General features: G+C 46.1%; 1 protein-coding gene across 1 annotated transcript; it reads right to left on the bottom strand.

Moving 5' to 3' along the window:
- Window positions 1–795: 795 nt before the first annotated feature.
- Window positions 796–3,384, bottom strand: IVL (involucrin). Its single transcript, XM_045816976.1, has 2 exons — window positions 3,241–3,384; window positions 796–2,009 (listed from the first exon to the last, which is right to left on the bottom strand). Exon 2 carries the CDS (start codon window positions 1,984–1,986, stop codon window positions 1,177–1,179), a length of 810 nt encoding a protein of 269 aa, XP_045672932.1. The 5' UTR covers window positions 1,987–2,009; window positions 3,241–3,384; the 3' UTR covers window positions 796–1,176.
- Window positions 3,385–18,983: the final 15,599 nt, after the last annotated feature.

Genomic DNA, 18,983 nt, shown 5'->3' with positions numbered 1-18,983 from the left:
TTGGGTCATTTGAGACAAAATGCCTGAGAGGATGTTGTTAAATAGTTAAAGACTGGTTATTCCCGGGAAAGAGGGAGTGCCTCTTCCTGAAGTGACTGATGGCAGTAAAAACTACAGAAATGTCGAGGAAGAAGGGTAATGGCTACAATAACCTTGGATTTGTATTTTTCCTGCCAATCCAGTATTTTGGCTTCCATGATTCCTGTTGGCCCAACTTTTCCTTTCTTTAGTGTCACTGTCACACTCCCCATCAGAGATCTGTCCCAAAAGTCTCTTCTGTTCCAACCTTGCTCAATTCTGCTATCTAATGCTTTTCTGAAAACTTCCTTAATTGAGTAGGCAGTCCACAAAACTCTTGGAAAACAGGAGGACATTCTACAGAGACAAAACCCAAGATGGGACCAGAACCCAGAGGGAGCTCCCACTTCCTGCCCATGCCCTTGGTCATGGACTGAGATTGGGCTCCATGTGTGCAAGGCAGTGCAGGGCTGAGACAGCTAGATCCCCTTCCCTGCAACCAGAATAACTCATCTCCCCTTCATGACCCCTTCATGACTGTGAGTGTGCTTTCAGATGCATGGTGAAGTTGTTTTTGCCTTGGTTTGGTGTTGATTTGGTTTCATTTTAGAATCTATTAAAAATATTAGATAGTTTTTGGAGTGGACTTAAAGTGAAATCAAGATGTCTGTCCCCCTTTGGGAGCTGGCCAAGAGAGTCCATTGTAACCATTGACCCACACATAAGTTTTCATATGGTAAGACATGGAGGAACATAAGCCAAAGAGAATACAGGATCTCAGGACTTCCAGGATTTATTCTGTATCATTGTACATACTCACAGATTCAGCTATAATACTACGGATGAAGTCAGAGTTACCGTAGTAACTGTCCTCAGGCAGAGGCTCTGGCCACCTGAGGTTGGAATTGGGTGAAATCGGAGTCATCAGGAGTAGGTACTGGGCAATACCACCCCCAACCACACTATCACAAAGACATGCAGAAAAACAGGGTCAGGCAAGTTTACAGATAAGGTGGGCCATCCAGACTGGGAGACCTGAGGTAAGTGAGGCCACTGGCTCAGCTTTCTCTTCACTTGTATGGGTTGGCCTGAGGGCATCTGGGACACTGGGAGTGGTTATTTATGCTTGGGGGGCCACTACACCTCCTCTTTCTTCTGCTACTTCTCTGCAGGGGGTAAGACTTCTCCCAGCAGTGGCTGGACTGGGTGGGTCTCTTGGACCTGGCCAGGAACTGGGAACAATGTGTGTTGCTCCAACTGTCCCTTCTGCTGCTCTGTTGCTTCTAGCTGCCCCTGCCCCAGGTGCTCCAATTGCTGCTCTTCTTTCTTTTCTAATTGCTCATCTCTCTTTGCTAGCTCTTGATCCAGTTGCTGGTCCAGGATTTTCTTCTCCTGTTCCAGCTGTTCCTTTAGCTGCTGCTCCCTTTGTGCTTTATCCTTTTCCAGCTGCTGCTCCAAGTTTTCTGCTTCTTGGTCCTCATGCTGTTCCTGTTGATGTTGCTTCACTTCCTGCTCACATTGCTCTAGCTGTTTCAGATGCTGTTCTGGGTGCAGTTTCTGCTCCTGTGAGTCTTCTTGCTTTTGTTCCAGATGCTGTTCCTGCTGCTGTAGTTCCTGCTTCTGTGACTCTTTGTGCTGCTTTTGTTCCAGATGTGGTTCCAGATGCAGTACCTGCTTCTGTGACTCTTGCTGCTGCTGTTCCAGGTGCTGTTCCTGCTGCTGCAGCTTCTGGGGCTGTGGCTCACAGTCTTGCTCAGGTACCCCCTTCACAGGAGTTGTGTGCTTCTCCCCATGTTCCAAGAGGACCTCCCTTGGCAACTCAGAGGTCACCTTTTGGCATGGAACAGGCAGTGAAGTTGGCTGCTTCACTTGCTCCTGCTGGGTATCAGTGGAAGGAGAAACAGGCTTGAGGGGCTCCTGACTGAGAGCAGGGGGAAGGGTCACTGGCAGAATGTGTTGCTGGGACATCTTGGAAGCTGCTTTTGGTCAACCTGAAAAATAGGAGGGGTCAGAGGAGTGGCTGAAGAGAGAAAGTAGACGAATTCCCAAGAAATCAGAGCCTGGTTTCTCAGCACCCTCTCTCTTCTCTGGGACTGGTCACTCTCCCATCACCTCCAGCTGTCATTCCCCAGAAGCACCCAGAAGCAGCAGAGAGTGAGGATAATAATGTGGACAGGTAGGGAGAGGCCCACCTGGGAGCCGCCTTCTTTCCTACAAGAGGTCTGTCTCAGAGCTGCTCTGCCAGCATGGCCTGGGCACCACTGTGCCTCCTGCTTGTGACTTGTCCTTGTCTCTCCTCAATTCTGACCCTCATTGACCAAGGAGAAGAGAAGAGTTCTGAGATTATAGCAGAGAGAGGTAAAGTCCTAGGAAAGAAAGGCTTTCTAGAGGAATGCTGAGTCTTGGAAACCAATAGCCCATGCCGATGGGACATGAGAAGTCATGGCGTGAGCCCTGGGTCAGAGTCATATGACATATTCTTGGTTTAAATCTCCCTGTGTGCTCCTTGGCAAGGTACTTAGCCCCTCTGGGCCTCAACTATCTCATCTTTAAAGTGAATGGATTGGTGTATTCAAGTCCCAAGATACTTTCCCTCCTGATCCAGAGCTTCAGCTGCAGCCCCACTGCTTAGGTGAGGGGTGGTGGTGGGAGGGGCTGCAAGGTTGCTGAGAGTGGAGCTGGCTCTTTCAAATCTCCACTTTTAAGTTGGGTTTTCCTGCCCCTGTTTGGCCTGGGTTTCTCCAAATAGAAAGTTTTCCCCATTCTGAAGTTTCCCCTTTTGCCACAGAACCAAGAGTTGCACGTGTTTCCCTGAAGCCCCTGCCCCCACAGAGAAGGCAAAATCACAGCAACCTAAGTCAAGAAATTTTAAGAAAGAATTTAGCCATATTGTCCCTGTATCCACATCTCACCCCCCACCCCTGTCTGTCTGTCTGTCTGTCTGTCTGTCTCTCTCTCACACACACACATACACACACACACACATTTCAAAATATGGTCCCAAGAAAAGATGGAACAAGAGGGGGTTGTTGTCTGTTCTGTTTCTATTCCACAGCACACATCCCTCAGCACAGTGACCTGAGCTCTTCTAGGAGGACAGGTGCTGCAGCCGAATCCAACCCATGAGTAATACCTGCACCCACCCTGATTGGCCACCCTAGCCACATTTTGGCCTACGGGAGGCCCCTGGTCTCAAGCCTGCTGCTGCTGGTTAACACTTACCAGGATCACAGTAAGGATGGCTGGAGAGGCTTCTAGTGGAGTGCTGAGCTGAGCAGGGACCAGGGCACCCTTTATACCATCCCCAACCTGGCCACCTTCCCAGGTTGAAGGAGATGGACTGGTTTCACCACTGAAGTTGGTCAACTTCCCCCAACCCCTTCCTGACTCACTGGAGGCACCTAAAGCAGAAAACCGCTCAGGGCCCCTTTTCACAGAGAGACAGAGCTCCTGCCTGGCCAGAGGGCTCTGGGGGCTCAGGCACTCTTGCTTACTCATGACCTGGGCAGGGAAGTGAGGGAGGCAACTTGGGAACCGGGTCCCTTTTCCTACTGTTTTGTGACCTCAGCCAAGCATCTCTGAATCTCAATTTCTCCACCTATAAAATGGGTTTATCCCCATTATTAGGTTGAGAGATTCATTTCCAAGGGCAAGAATGGAAAGTTATGTGTCTTTCTGGAATATCCAGACCATGGTATATTGTGTAAAGATGGGAAGAATCACTTCTCATGAAGAGACGGAGTTACTGAGGGTTGTCTTGGCCATTAGCCCACAGCCCCTCTGCTCTCAGGACCTGTCTATAATTTTATTCAGTGAGAAAATAAACTCTGTCTTCAGGGGGAGAGGACTTTAGGCCAATACAGACTAATAGGGGGCTTGTAGGAGTCTCCTGCTATGTCCCATGGGCTGCCTAGGCCCCATGCCCAAGGCTGTAGTTCAAAAGTTCCTAAGAATAAAAACTCATAGATACTCCAAAACATGAGCCACTCTAGGCAAGGAAACAGCCATTTAATATACAATATATAAAATAAGGATTGCTTTTTATGATGCTGGAACACTTTCTATAATTTTTTTGAAAATGCATGAAAATATAAAGATGAAATCAAACCCTCTATTGCTTTCTCCAAACCATTCTCTAGAAGAGCTTAGGTAATCTTGCAGAGTGGGTACTGCAGTTTGTTCCTCCCTGATATTGGTGGTGACTCAGAGCTCCTGGAATTAAATCCAAACTCATGCCTTGGTGTCAGAGAACCTTGCTGAGGGTCTCCCAGGAGGAACCTGGCACTCTTACAACTGGGGTTGGTGCTCCATGGGTCCCTGGCTTTTTGTTCCTCAGCATCAGCATGAATGTCAGGGCTGCCACAGAGCCTTCCCTGACTACCCCTTCCATGGGGTTATCTTTTGGTTTGCTTCATGTCACTAATAACAATTGAGAGATCTTTTATTTGCATTTGGTCACTAGATTCTTTCCCATCTCTCCCATTGAAGAATAAGCTTTATAGGGCAGGGGTCAGTTTGCCTCATGTGTGCTCCACCACACCCCCAGAACCCATCATAACCACCACACAGAATCAGTGCTCTGCAAATAGTAAGTGAAGGAGTGAATGAATAATGCATCTCAACACCTGGAGATAACTGACCTGGAGATAACTGCTGTTGAAGAACTTAGTGTGTCTCTGTGTATGTGTGTGTGTAAACAAAACTGAATTGTGATATGTTTTTTTTATGATTGGTTTATAGCTTATTTTATGAACATTATTTAAACTCACTTCTATACAACCTAACAAATAATAACTATTAGAACAATCTGAAGACAAATATTCATTTCTAGGGCTAATTTTGAGAAGTATTCAGATTCTTCATGGATTTTCCAAAAGGCACCTTCCTTCCAGCCTCAACAGATCAATTAAAGGGTTAACTTTGCCACGCTCCAGGGACTCAGTCTGCAAAGAGAGATGGAGGGACTCCTGCCTCTGAAAGACTGCCCACCTCATTCCCATTCTGATCTCTGAGCCCACATGGGACCTACCTCTGTCTCCTCCATAGCACTGGGACTGTGTCATTTTCTGGGGCCGGGGAAGTCCTCCCCTTCACCTCACTGATGGAGAACTAGCATAGATACCCATGGCCTTGAAACTCTGCTGCTGATCTCACATGGCAGGAATTTGCCTCTCCCCAACCCATGACAGTCCCAAGGCAGCAGACTCTGCTTCCAGAAGTCACACTGGTCTTATGGGTTCCAGGAGCTGTATCTGCAGATCTGCCACCTGACCTCTGAATCACAGCATAATGAGAGCTTTGTGGGGATACAGTGTGTGTGAGCCTTTGGCCATGGGCAAAGTTAGGGAGTGGGAAGGAGGGAAGATGAGCACGAAGCTGAGGTGTGTACACGTGTGTGTGTGCAGGGCCAGAGTTGGAGGGATCCTGGCATTTTAAAAGCTCAGAGGCCTCATTCTCTGTCCTCAGGTTGCTGCATTTGTGGGCCTAATATGCATGTATATTGGGGAGATTCTCTCAGTGTCTGTGTGAGTGACCTCCTAGGGTCCACATGATAAGTGAGGGTAACTGTCTAGCCCCTGCCCAGCATAATGAGGATGAGCTCACACCCCATGACACCTGCAGAGGCCTTGACCCCAGCTCTTCCCCAGCCCAAGGAAGCCCTGGCTATTTCTCTTGCAGAGGTGGAAACTGGCAGGTTCTCTTTCTCTCAGAGTGAGACAGCCTCTTTGAGCTGTTGCTTAACTGTTGAGGGGAGGGGGGACTGGTCACAGCATTCACTGCCTTGGGGAAGGGGTGCTGAGAACAGTTTTAGTTGGCAGTGTGGGGTGATGGCAGACAGTCCTGGGAATATGCCTTGGGCCAAGAGGTCTTGTGTTCCCTCCCATCTTGGGTAGCCCTGCCTAGGCTGTTTCTAGGCAAGGCCATGCCCCCACACTCTGAGGCCGCTAACCTCTGATCCCTCCCCACAGGCTGACTTCTCTGCCCAGGACACTGTCATCTACATTATCTCTCAATCTGCAGCCTGCACTAGTTGCCTCCCTACATGCCCTGAGTCCTTACCATCCAGCATGGCCTCCTGAACCTGACCTTTGCCCCTCATTCCCCTTTTGTGCCCATCTGTGCTCTTGGGGCAACAAAGCAAGACAGGGACATGGGATGATGAAAGGGCCAAGAGGCTGATTCTTCCCCTGGCTTTGGTGCTGGTCTGTCTAATGTGCCTTTTGTTCTTCTTAGGTCTTCTTCTGGCTCCCCTTCTCAGCCTGTGGGATGGCTGGTCCTGCGTCCAGTCCCCAATGCGTTGCTCTTACTCTGCCTACCGTGGAAGATGAGTTTTAGTCCTGGTTTTGGTGCAGCAACAGGAACAAAAGCATGAATGCCTCCCAGTAGTGGGAAAAGGAGATACTCTGTGTCCTCTCCTCCAGCTGGCAGAATGCCACCCCTTGCCCTGGGCTCACTGTTTGGGAAATCACATTCTTTGTAGTTGATTCTCTGCACTGGAAGACAGCAGCATGTCTGAGCTGAAGGAGCCTTGGAGAATGCATGGAGAAGGCCTCACCCAGTGCCTAATGCATGGGAGTTTCTGAGCACAGCCAAGCCCCCTCCACTGGGGCTCATTCCCTCTTGTGACAGGTGGGCATTGAAGTCTGGAGAGAGGACATGAGTAGCCAAAGCACGGGGAATCTGTGATAGAGCTGAGCTGGAACCCATGTATACTGACCTCCATCTAGGGACTCTCCTCCCCACCATCCTGACTTCTCAGGTCCTTGAACAACTGATGGTCATGTGACAGGTTGCCCAAGTGACCTCAAACATCTTCCAAGTCTGAACTAGTCATTTACTGACTGCTCCCAATGTGGTCAGTTCTGGGTTTCCTGGAGGAAGGGCCAGTTTTCCTTAGCTCAGATTCAGCCAAAATGCCCTTGGGATAGTTCTCATTGGTCCAAGGAACAGACAGCTTTCCTCTAGTCTGGTGCTGATACTGAAGTTTGTTTTCACCTGACCTCACCTGGAGGAGTGTTACTATTCAGGATGGGTACTTGCTTTGGGGGCAGACAGGTCTGGGTTTGAATCCCACTGCACTTCCTGGACAATTATCTGGACAATTCACTTTACTCCTATGACCCTAAGTTTATTTGTCTATAAAATGGAATATGAATACCTCCTTCAATTTCTATAAGGATTTGGTGAGCTAATATATGTGGCTAGCACATAGATTGTATTCAGAAACTAACCATTATATTGCTGGGAGTCATGGCCAATGTTTGCTGATGGAATGCTGTGTGTTACCTGCCTAACTAGATAGAGTTTTAAGGGTGCAAGATAGTCAAGACTCATCTCATTTTGCTAATGAAAATCCCAAGGTCAGACAGTGCCTGGGAGGAGAGTGGGGATGGAAGTCAGGCTCCTGACTTCCTATGGGCTCCTTCCAGTCTATGTGCTGCAGGCCTCAGGTGATGCTATATCTCAGCCACAAGACTATGTCCTCTGTGCTTAGGAGGCCTCATGTGCATTAACTGTGTTCCCGAGTGGCAGGCTCACTGAGGAAACCCAATAGGTTTGCATTCCTACAGCATAATGTGCATGGAGAGGCCTGGGGGCCTGTGTATGCAGAGGAGAGGCAGTGGCTTGAGTCTAACTTTGATGTGGACAAAGGGGTCCAGGTAATAGAGTACAGCTCAGACAGCCACATGCAGCTAGAGACAGACTATAAAGGCTCTGCCAGCATATAGCATGTGGGGTGAATGGTGAAGAAGGCATGGGTAGGACTCCACAGGGATTGTGCAGGGAGAGGAAGGCAGGGGCAGGGACCCAGTGGGCAGGGGACAGACAGACAGGAAGAGTGGCAAGGCCATGGGTGGATGAGGTAGGGGAGGGACATCGCAGAGGAAAGAGAAGAGGCAGGTACACAACAAAAGGGTAGAGAGGGACAAAGTTCAGCCATGCTGCCTTCTCCAGAAGTGTCATCAATGGTCAGACAAGTCAAAGGAGGCAAGGATGCCCATGTGACTTGGCTGGCCTCCTGGTTTGCACTCCCACCCCTCTCCCTCCCTGCTTATTAGGGACTGGTGGGGGACACCTGATCCTTCATCATGCCTCCTGAGATGAGAAATTACTCTTAAAATTACTCCTGAAAGTGGCTGCAGAGACCATGTAGATGCATGTGGAGTCATATGCATGCACGTGTGTTTGTGTGTGAGTACATAGGTATCTCTGTGTGTGTTGTGTGTATATGAGTTCATGTGTTTGTGTGTGTGTGTGTGTGTGAGAGAGAGAGAGAGAGAGAGAGAGAGAGATAGATCTGGGCACATATCAGGTCCTGAAGGAGACATTTTCACCAAGATGAGTTAGTTGTCCAAATTTTCCTGCCTCTCTCAGGCCTTGCTGAGCCCCCAAAGCAGCCCTAGCCCAGATCCTTTCTAACCTCATCTGTGCTCCATACAGTGAGCTATTTGTCAGGAAGCTGTCCAACTGCTCCAGACTCCAGATGGGCTGGGCTGGACCAGGGTATAAAACAGGGCCTATTTCTTTCCCCTTAAACCATGCTTCCCATTGCCTACCTCTAACAAACCAGATTCAGGGCAAGTGCTGTGTGCCGAGGCTCCGGTTGGACCAGTGCACTGGGGAGAGCCTTGACCTAACTACCACTTCCCCTCTCAGTCTGTGGGAGATACAACCTCTGCTTCTGCTCTCCTGATGGAGAGGCTGGTACAGAAGTTGAGAGATGGGTGCAATGCATGCTATGCTCTCAAGTAACTGGCCAGGGCATGGATGCAAATGTGAGCAGGCCAGGGATACCAGAGTCTCCCTGGGGAGAAAGCAAAGGAAATAAATGTTCTAAGTCTGCTGTTTACCAGATATCGTATTAAATAGGCCTCATCTACTATCTCATTTAATCCTCTGCATTTAACAGGTGAGGAGCTGAGGCTTAGAGCAGTGCAACGACTGGACAAGGGCCCCACAGTTGGATCAAGCGTGTATATCTCTGCTCCCAGTCTGACCTCTCCACCTCTAAAGGCAGAGGTGTCCATCAAGTCAATAGACACTGAAGTCCTGTGTCCCCAGGAAAAGTCCAGGTTTGGCACAGGGGAAGACTGGAGAGCTGCAAACCGGAATACAAGCAAGCCAGAAATTGCTGGAGTGGCTGAAAAGTTATTTTCCTGCTACTCAGGTTAAACAAGGAAGCCTGCTTGGTGGGAGATGAAGGGGCAGGAAGGGGAGAGAAAGGTCACGGGGAGAAAGGTGAACCCAGAGCTCCTGTTACATGTGAGTTCTTGCTTGCTCAACTCTAGCCTGGCCCTTCTTTCTTCCTTGTGCCTCCGCCCCCAGCACTTATCCCAGGAGCCTCAGGCCCTAGTCACCTTAGAACAGCCTCCCAAACCAGCAAAGGGCCCACCTGTGAGAAAGCTGGTGCTGGAGGAGCCTTCAGGTCACCATCTAGAGAGGGCAAGGATCACACAGGGGTCAATGGCAGATCTGGGCCCGTCCATATCTCCCAAGTTCACGTTTACTCACCGCTGTGCCTTTGTGCCTGCTGTTCTCTCTGCTAAAAGTACCTTTTGCACCTTCTGCCTTATTTTTGGTTCAATTGCACTAGGAATACAGCATCAAACAAAGCAGATAAAAACTCCACCTGCCTAAAGCTTTCATTCCAGTGTGGGAGGCAGGAGACAAGTGAAATAAACACACATCTGGACTCTAAAGCCTGTCTGAAACACTATGTAGAAAAATAGGGCACAAAAGGGGCTCATGGAATGCTAGGGGAGGGGATGTCTTTCATTTTAAATGGAGTAGTCAGGTAAGGCAGCTTTATTTGTAGTAGCCAAAATCTGGAGCCAGTCCAAACAAGCACTTCCTTAGCGTTTATCCAAGCAAACAGCAGTTGATGTAGTGTTGAGGGGAGGAGAGGGGACACCAGCTGTGCAGGACTCCAAAGACACAGGGAAGTCTTTCCAGTGTGCCATCTTCCTAAAATGAGTTTTCTGTCATTCGTAGCTCTGGAGCAGCTTGTGGAAAATGGATATAATTTCTTCCTTGGATGTTTGGTGGAATTCATCAGAGTAGCCATCAGTGCATGGAGGTTTCTTTAGGGGCAGATGTTTAATTGAAAATATAATATCTTTAACTAATTTAGAGGTTATCAGATGATCTATTTCCTTTCAAATAAACTAGTTTTGTCTTTTAAGAAATTCATTCATGTTATGTTTAAAAATTTATTGACATAAACTTGTTTATAATATGCCTTTATTTTTTTTAATACCTACCGAATTTATAGTAAGGTAACTTCTTTCATTCTTGATTTGATAATTTATGGCCTATCTTTTTTTCTGGCATGGTCTGGCTAGTGTAGCCACCAATTTTATCAGTCTTTTTAAAGAACCAGCTTTTGTTTCTTTGATTTTCTGCATTTTTATTTTTCTGTTTCATTGATGTCTGATCCAAATATTGGAGAAGGGACTTCTCATTTTATTAGGACAGCATTACTTTTCTACCACAAGAGAAAGACATGACAAGAAAATTACAGACCAATATTTCTCATTAACAAAACTTAATGTAATTTTAGCAAATCAAATCTAAGAACATGTAAGAAGGATTAAGCCACCTATTAAATAAGGTTTACCTCAGGAAGGCAAGGTTGTTGTAACATTCACAGATCAATCAATGTAATTCACCACATTAACAGATTGAAAAAGAAAAAATATATAATCATCTCAATAGATACAGAAAAAGCACTTTTCAAAATCAACATCCATTTATTTTGTCAAAAGATTTCTTAGTACAGTGGAAAGAGAAGGGACAGTCTCATGTGGCAGAGGAAAAAAGAGAGGAATGAAGGCATCCCACCTGGAAAGAAAAAAGTAAAACTCCCAGGGGACCTAATCAAATATGTAGAAAATCCTACAGGATTTACATGAAGCTATTAAAACTAATAAGTAGTATATAACATTAATATACTAAAATAATTGTATTTTTATATACTGATGGAAAATAGTTACAAACTGAAATAAAATATCATTTACAATATGATCAAAGTATCAATATATAAACTACTTACGGAAAATATGATGAAACATGTGCAAAACTTGATCACTGAAAGCTGTAAAACTTAAAAAAAAAGTAAAGACGGCCTAGGTAAATTGAGAAATATTCCATGTTTATTAGTCAAAATACTCAGTATTGTTAAGATATTCATTCTTTTCCAATTTAATCTATATATTAAGTCAATCCCATTCAAAATCTCAGTAGACTTTTGTTTTTATAGAAATCATTTATTCTAAAATTCCTACGGAATTGCAAAGGACCTAGACTAACTAAAACAACTTTGAAAAAGTTCAAAATTACAGAACTTAATATTATCTGACTTTAAGACTTACATAAAAAGTTACACTAAATAAGACAAAATGGCAGGATAAATAGGTTAATTAAGTGTAAAAACTAAGAGACAAGTGCAAACAAATATGGTCAATAGATTTTTGACAAAGATGTAAAAGCAATTAATTCAGTAGAGAAAAGATAGTATGGAACAAGGGATATCCATACAGTTCCCTTCATACTCCTCCTACCAAAAAACCTTTGTTTGAAACTTTCACTATACAAAAATTAACTTACAGAGGAAAACAGGAGAAAATCTTTGTCTCCTAGGAGTAGGCAGAGATTTCTTAAATATGAAACTAAGAACAAGATCCATAAAATTACAAAAAATTGATTACAGATATCTTCCGCTTTTAGAGAGTGGTGTAACCCAAACTTTTAGAAAGTAGAGGATACTCTTCACTTTATGCCATTTTGGCTTATAAAAGGTTTCATAGTAACATTCTATTATTAGATAGTGGGGGGAACTTCTCATTAGATTTTATTAAAATTCAGAACTACTCTTTGAAAGAAACTTTAAAAGAATGGAAAGGCAAGCCACAGACTGCAAGAACTTGTATCAAGAATATATATATAAATTTGTATAACTATATAACTATATATTTATGTATAAATACATAACAATGCATTTTATATACAAATAAATATATTTATATATAAATGCAAATATTTATATATATTATTTATATATTTATATAAAATATATTAATATAAGTAAATGTAAATATATATATATTTATAGCTCAGTAAAGTGAAGAAATATTTGAACAGATAATTCACCAAAGAAGTTATATGGGGACAAATAACCACAAAGAAAGATGCTCAATATCAATAGCCATTAAGGAAATGCAAATTAAAGTTGCAATGAAATGACTCTATGTCTATATTAGAATGCCAAAAAATTAAAAAAAAACTGAGTATACAAAATATCAGCAAAGATGTGCAACAATCTGAATTCTCATGCACTTCCTGTGGGAATGGAAAATGTCACGATCATTTTGGAAAACAGCTGGCCAGTGCTTGAAAAGTAATACATATCCCTACTACTAAATAACACAGCCATTGCACTCTTAGGTCTCTACCCAAGAGAAGTGAAAGCATATGTCCATCAAAAGATTTGTCATGAATGTTCATAGCAACTTTATTATTTGTAATAGCCAAAACCTAGAACCAATCCAAATGTCCATCAATAGAATAATGAACAAAAATGTGTTCTATCTAAACAATGAGGGCCTATACATTCTCAATGAGAATCTATACATTCTCATTTACTATCCAGAAATAAAAAATAATGAACAATTTAGATACATGCAACAACTTATTTGAATCTCAAAGTAGTTTGCTGGGTGAAAAAGTCAGGCATAAAAGAATACACACTGGATGATTCCACTCATACAATTCTTGAAACTGAAAACTAATTTATAGAGATCAAAAGTAGGTAAGTTGTTTTTTGGGGATTGGTGGGCAGAGGGAATTGTGAGGGAGGAAATATAAAGGGGCATTAGAAAAATTTTAGAATATGTCAATTATATACCCAAAACACAGTAAAAATAGAAGTTTAGGAGTATGGTGAATAAGGCTAATTTTTTATCCCATCTATCCACTTGGATTATGGAGGTGTGTTTTGGGGACAAATTATTAAAATATGGTGGCTTCTTTGAGGGAAATATATACCTGGTGACAGAGAGAGTTTTAAGGAGAACTGTGAATTGTCTATACACTATATGTCAGACCCTACATTAATTACTTTAAATGAATTATCTTCTTTAATTTTCATAAAAACCCTTTGAGGTAAGTACCATTACCCTCACTTTACAGATGAGGAAATGGAGCCGGAGAGAGGCTGAACCACCTGCTCTAGGACTGAAGAGCCGGTGCTGATGACATGGGACTCCGTTACCTGCTCCAGAATGGAGCTTTGGAAAGTCCTGGGAGCTCAACCTCTACCTAAATCCTCCTCAGGCATGGGGGAGGGGAACCACTCCTAGGGACATGCTTGTTCTGGTCTCAAATGTGGTACCCAGGGACCCAGCTCTGGAATTCTTGCAGTTAAGGTGACTGGAGGGCTTCCTGCAATGCAGGACTTGCATTTGCAAACCAGGATGAGCCAGTCACCCTAACTGTGGCTCAGCAGAAGCCCTGTGCTTCTGGACGCTGGTTTCCTGGCTCTTCAGCCCTTCATAACATGCCCAGAACATTTTCTTGGACTTAGGCCATACAGGCGAGATAGTTTCACTGGTTAAGGAGCAAAGGGAGACAACGTTTTACTTATTGTGCTTTTATTTTTGAGCTATTTAATGTCAGGACCACTAGGAATGATGATACCACAGAAATGGTATCTTCAACCTTCCAGTTCCAGCTGGGGCCTCCCCAGAGTGGGGGACTATGAAGGGAAATAGGGGCTTCTGGTCAGAAGTAAATGGTGGTCAGTGAGAAACAGCTTTTCCAGATGTAGGTCTGGCCTGAGCTTACCAAGTGATGGGCATGGCCATCTACTCATTTGGGACAGTCTACTTCTTTGTCTTCTTCTGCGCCAAGCTATCTGGCTTGGGCCCAAGCTTTGGACTTTGGAGCGGCTGTTGGTTTGGGGAGCCTGGGCTCTCAGGTGGGGATGGCTTGGACTCAGAATCCTTATTCAGGGCCGTGCACTCAGGCTTGGGTTCCAAAGAACAGCACTTGGGCTCAATGCAGCAGGGGCGTTTTGGTGGGCAGCAGCGGGGTTTGGTTGGGCAGCAGCGGGGCTTTGGTGAGCAGCAGGGGAGTTTTGGTGGACATGGTTTGCATTTTGGTTGTTCACCCATCTTCCAGAGTTTCGGAGGTTCTAGAAAAAAAGAGAACATTCTCAGAAGGAAAGTAGGCTGCCATAATTATAACCAGCTCCATCTGTCTACGCTTTTCATTTCCCCTTTCATTGACCCCCAAACTCATTCATCTTCAGAGAGATGACTCAGACCAGGCCGGGGAAAGCAGGGCTGGACACACCTAAGGGCACAGGAAGTTCACAGTTCACAAGCAATTCCCACGAGTCCGTGTGTTGGTTCCTCACTAGGTAGTTGTTTTTTAGGTAAAAATGAAAAGATCAGAATTGTGAGAAATTTGCCTGAGGTCTTTTAGCTAATGAGGAACAGTGTGGCCTTTAGTATCCTGAATGTGGGTCCAATGTCAGGCACTTCACAAACATTATCTCATGAATGGGCACAGCCTGCCTAAGAGGTTCTTATCCCATTTTACACTTGAGAATGGCTAAAGTTCAGCAATCTGCCTCAGTGGCTCATAAGTGCATTCAAGCCAGCCTATATCCCAGCTCAGAGCATGTGTTTAATCTGGTCTCACATGTGGCCCCCAGGGATCCAGGTGCAATGAGAGTCTTGCACTTAGGGCAACTGACCATTAGTCACATCCTTTCTGTGAGCACCATCTCTCCCCTGGCACCTTTCAGCACATGGGCAGTCACCAGCCAGGGGGCCGTGACAGCAACAGGATATGGAAAGGACATTGCTCCTGGCATCACAGGCCAGGGTCAAGGTCTGGCTCTATAACCCCCAAGGCACAGGATGGGGGCAGCTCTCCTCACTTCTTTGGGCTGTATCTCTTCCTCTCTATGGGGCAGTGTCTGGGGATGAGGAAACATGAAGTGGACTCTATAGTTGTCCTCGAACTCAGTCATTCAGGACTCTTAGAATTTCCTGATTCTTCCAGGAGCAGGAAAACCAAATGATTCTTTCTTTGCTTCCTATCAACCCACCTTCAACCCACCCAGGAAATCCAAGGTCTCCCAGTAATTAGGCCTCAGCCCTGATATGTGGACCTGGGGGCAGAACCTCTATGGTTTCTGTCCTGCCCCTCCTGTGGCACAAGGATGACAGCCACTGTTGAGGCCCCAGAGCAGGACGGATGGAATGGAAGTGACTGGGAGTCAGTGGGCAGAGACCTGGAGAGCCCTCTAGCCTTGGAGGTGGTGTGGAGGGAGGGGAAATGGGGAAATGAGTAAGTATGCTGGGTAGGGAGGTGCCTGATCTGTCAGAGCCCTGTCGCTGGGTGGAGGAGGATGGGTGTGTGAGCTGGAGTGACAGCTGCTGAGGTAGAATTGTCATAACCTGCTAGCTTCCAGCACTCACAGATAAGCCCCTGGCCCAAACTGGTTTTTAAAATTGAGCCAGGATTTCCACTAGGTACACATGCTTGTATATCTGTGTGTGTGCATGAGGGCACAAGCTGACATGTGTGTCTCTGTGTATTTGTGTGTCTGTACAGAAAGAAGTACAAACTCAAGGGAGAACTTGAGGTTTCTGAGGCAGCTGTGTGTCTGGACCAAAGGGAGATTTCTTTGTACTTGTTCATTAAACTTTAAAATTGGAGTCTGTCTGAATGGCTCATGAAGTGCTTGTTTCTGTTGTGGCCTCAGTCCCTCCTGCCAGTGGACCCTTCCTCATCCTCTGTCCCAACCCTGCCCTGCCACCCTGCCACTCCCTCTCAGCCCTGCTCCACATTCTCCATTGGAAGCATAGAAAACCACATCACTCATCTCTTTGTTCTTTTCTGTGTTCTGAAGATGGAGGGACTCCTGCATACAGGAACTACAAATCCCCCTCACACCAAAGCCTCCTTGAGTGGGATGGAGAGCAAGACCACCCCTCCTTGCCATTGAAGGTGGCTTCGGTTCATGGAAGACAAGCAGGATTCTCAAATTAAGTGGTTCCTAAAGAGTACCTGTTAGGTGACCTACTCTGCTGTAGACTCAGGGTCTTCGCTGTCTTGGGTAAAGGATGTTAGGCTCTTAGCCTCAACCCTTTCCATCTGGTGATTTACCTGAATCAGCTTGTGTGTGTGCACACGAGCTGGGTCCCCTGAGACTGACGTGGCTGATACCCCCTCCCACTGGAAACAGTAACTTTCCAACTGACAAGCTGTGTGTCCCAGCCTCTCTCCACCCCAACTTTCAGAACCAGCAGAGCCTCATCTCAGCATTTCTCCGTGGGACAGAGAGGCTGGCAGGTGCCTGAGGAGGCTGTCACTGTGCCCTTTGCTGCTGTCTGAGGGGCAGACTATGGTGACTCCCCTTCAGGGTCCACCCTGCTGTGATTCCTGAACTGGAGCACCAGGAGAGAGAGATTTCAGGAGGAAGGGTCATGTCGAAGTCCCTGCCTCCAGTGGTCTGTTCCCTCTACACTCCCAAGCTCCCAGCTGTGTGTCTGCTCCCTGAACTGGGCCAGAGGCAGGTTCTCACCTGCGAGGGAAAAGTGACTTCTAGGGAGGGCGTTGGCCTCAATTCATTCATGACTCTATGCCTGTTATTCAGGAAATAATTGTCATTCAGGAAGAGGTTTCTGCTTAGTCTCAAAAACAGGATCATAGACCAGAACTCTTAAGCTGTGGGAGTAGGGGACAAGACACAGTCTCTCCCTGTAGGTCAAGGGACAGTGCAAAGAAGCTGAGGTGGCAGAGATCTGCCCTGTGGGTGCCCTGACTTGCTCAGCAGGGAAGAGGAAGGTGAGAGGCAGAGCAAAGGGGAGGTACACAGAAAAGGGAACTAGAACAGAGACATCAGCATAAAAATGGGGCGATGAAGGGAGCATAGAAGAGGGCCCAGCCCCATTCTTTGTCTCCTTGTGGTCTTCTAAGCCACTTGAAAGAAATTCTGTGTGTGCTTGATCACCCTGCGGCCCCCTGGCTGGAGGGGTGGTGGTGGTAAATTTGGGCATGTGAGTGTTTGCAGAGAGCCTGCATCTGTCTCTGACTCCTTGTCTGAATCTATCCCCTTAGAGGCCAGACCCGAGTCCAGGCTCTGAGAAGTGAGACGGAGGAGCAAGCCCCTTATTTTCTGTTGCTTTTATTTTTTGTCTGTGAAGGTTTTTGCATCCTTTAAGATTTCTTCCCTTTGCTGCTCTGTCTCTCTGTGGCACTGTTTCTTGCCTCTTTTCTTCTCTCTTCTGTGCTGTGGTCTACCTTTCTCCCCCAAGAAGGTCACTACCCTGGAGTGGACAGTTCAGAGCCCTCAGTCCACTTAGAAGTCAAGCATGTTGGTCTCCATCCTTCACAGTCTGGACAGGGCTGTTTCTATATCCTGGTGACCGGAGGGGAGCCAACTCCCCCACTCAAAGGTTTACATGGCTACTCCCACAGATATCCCCTCTTAACAGACTTTTGTGGGAAGATCCTGGGAACAGGTCCCAAATGGGGATTTGCCATGTCAAGGATGGAGAATAGGTTAGGAATCAGTCTTGTGCACTAGGGCATGAAGAGGGAAAGGAAAGGTCCCCAGGTCCATGCCTCCTGAGCCAGCACTGTCTCCATTGTCTCGCTGCCTAGAGAATGGCAAGGCTGCCTTCTCTTTGACCTTCGCTTACCAGCCCAGTCCAGCCTGCAGCCCCTGTTCCTTTTATGTGCCAGACTGGTTGAGAGCAGGTCCCTGCCCAGTTCTGCTCACCTCTCTCTGAATCTTTGCCTGTGTCCTTCTCCCGGCCTGGGACCCCCTTTCCCAGCCCCATCCCCACATCCTCCCCAAGTACTACTCAACCATGAAATCTCAGCTTAAATGTCACTCCCTTGAGGAAAACTCCCTAACACATGGGGTTGGTGCCCTGACAAAACTTCTTGGCACATCCTGTACTTTTCACTATATTTTTGTGATTTCCCTAATTGCCTGACTTCTCCTCCAGTCTGTTAGTTTCATAAGCACAGACATCCTTACTCCCCTACCCACCACTGTGGTCAGCATTTAACACACTGCATGACCTTATGTGGGCTTCAATAAGTAAGGAATAAATGAATGAATAAACAAATGAGCTATGAAGAGAAGACCCAAGTGACAAGTTTTCTTGGGTTACCTGTCTGGCCACTTCTTTTCAATCTCTTAATTCAAAATTTCCACACTTGGTTTCTCATGAGAACAGCCATCCTTGGACTGCTGCCAGCAGATGGGATGCCCCCTCAGCCGCCTGGTGAGTCCATGACTATCAGAAGCCAAATGGTTTCTCTTCCCTCCCAGTGCCAAGATTCTGAGGTTCTGAGCCTCTGTGACACAGTCCTTGTCCACAAGATTCTATGGTTGACACACCCACCCCCCTGCTGCTCAACAGCAGGACTCCTCTTGGTTTCTGCTCTCAGAAAGGACAAAGTGAGCTTTTTAGTTAACCCATAGTCAGTCATTCAATCACCTAAAACATAAGCCTAAAACACACACTTGTCCTGAGTGTCTACTGTCTATCAGGCTTGGTCCTAAAAGTGAAGTATATAAGCTCAATAGGATATAGTTCCATTCTCAAAGCTCTTCTTATTCAATATAGAGACAATAGACAAGGTTAATACTGTGTGATCAAAATGATAGTAGGGTAAATCACAGGAGACCTTGGGAGCACTCGGGGTCAGGTTTGGGGGTCAGGTTTGTGGGTCAGGACTGCTTTCTGGAGGGGGTGATGTGTAAGCTGAGATTTGAAAGGCAATTGGGGTTAGGAAGTAGAGCATGCAGGTGTGTGTGAGAGGGCATTCAGACTTGGAGATGGAGAAGCAGGACACTGTGCCAGAGAAGCTCAGTGTGGCTGGAGCAGGAGAAAGGAGAAGAGGCAGAGTAAGCTACAAAAGAAGGTGGAAGCTGT

This window comes from Phyllostomus hastatus, unplaced genomic scaffold, assembly GCF_019186645.2.
Source record: "Phyllostomus hastatus isolate PE091 unplaced genomic scaffold, TTU_PhHast_1.1 phas_scaffold_216, whole genome shotgun sequence".
In the NCBI taxonomy this organism is placed as follows: domain Eukaryota; kingdom Metazoa; phylum Chordata; class Mammalia; order Chiroptera; family Phyllostomidae; genus Phyllostomus; species Phyllostomus hastatus.
Note: the sequence above shows the minus strand (reverse complement) of the source record. Positions and strands in the feature narration are given on the sequence as shown.

What these genes read in the sequence shown, in the direction of transcription:
- IVL (XM_045816976.1), bottom strand. Translation starts at nt 1,986, where the DNA reads ATGTCCCAGCAACACATTCTGCCAGTGACCCTTCCCCCTGCTCTCAGT.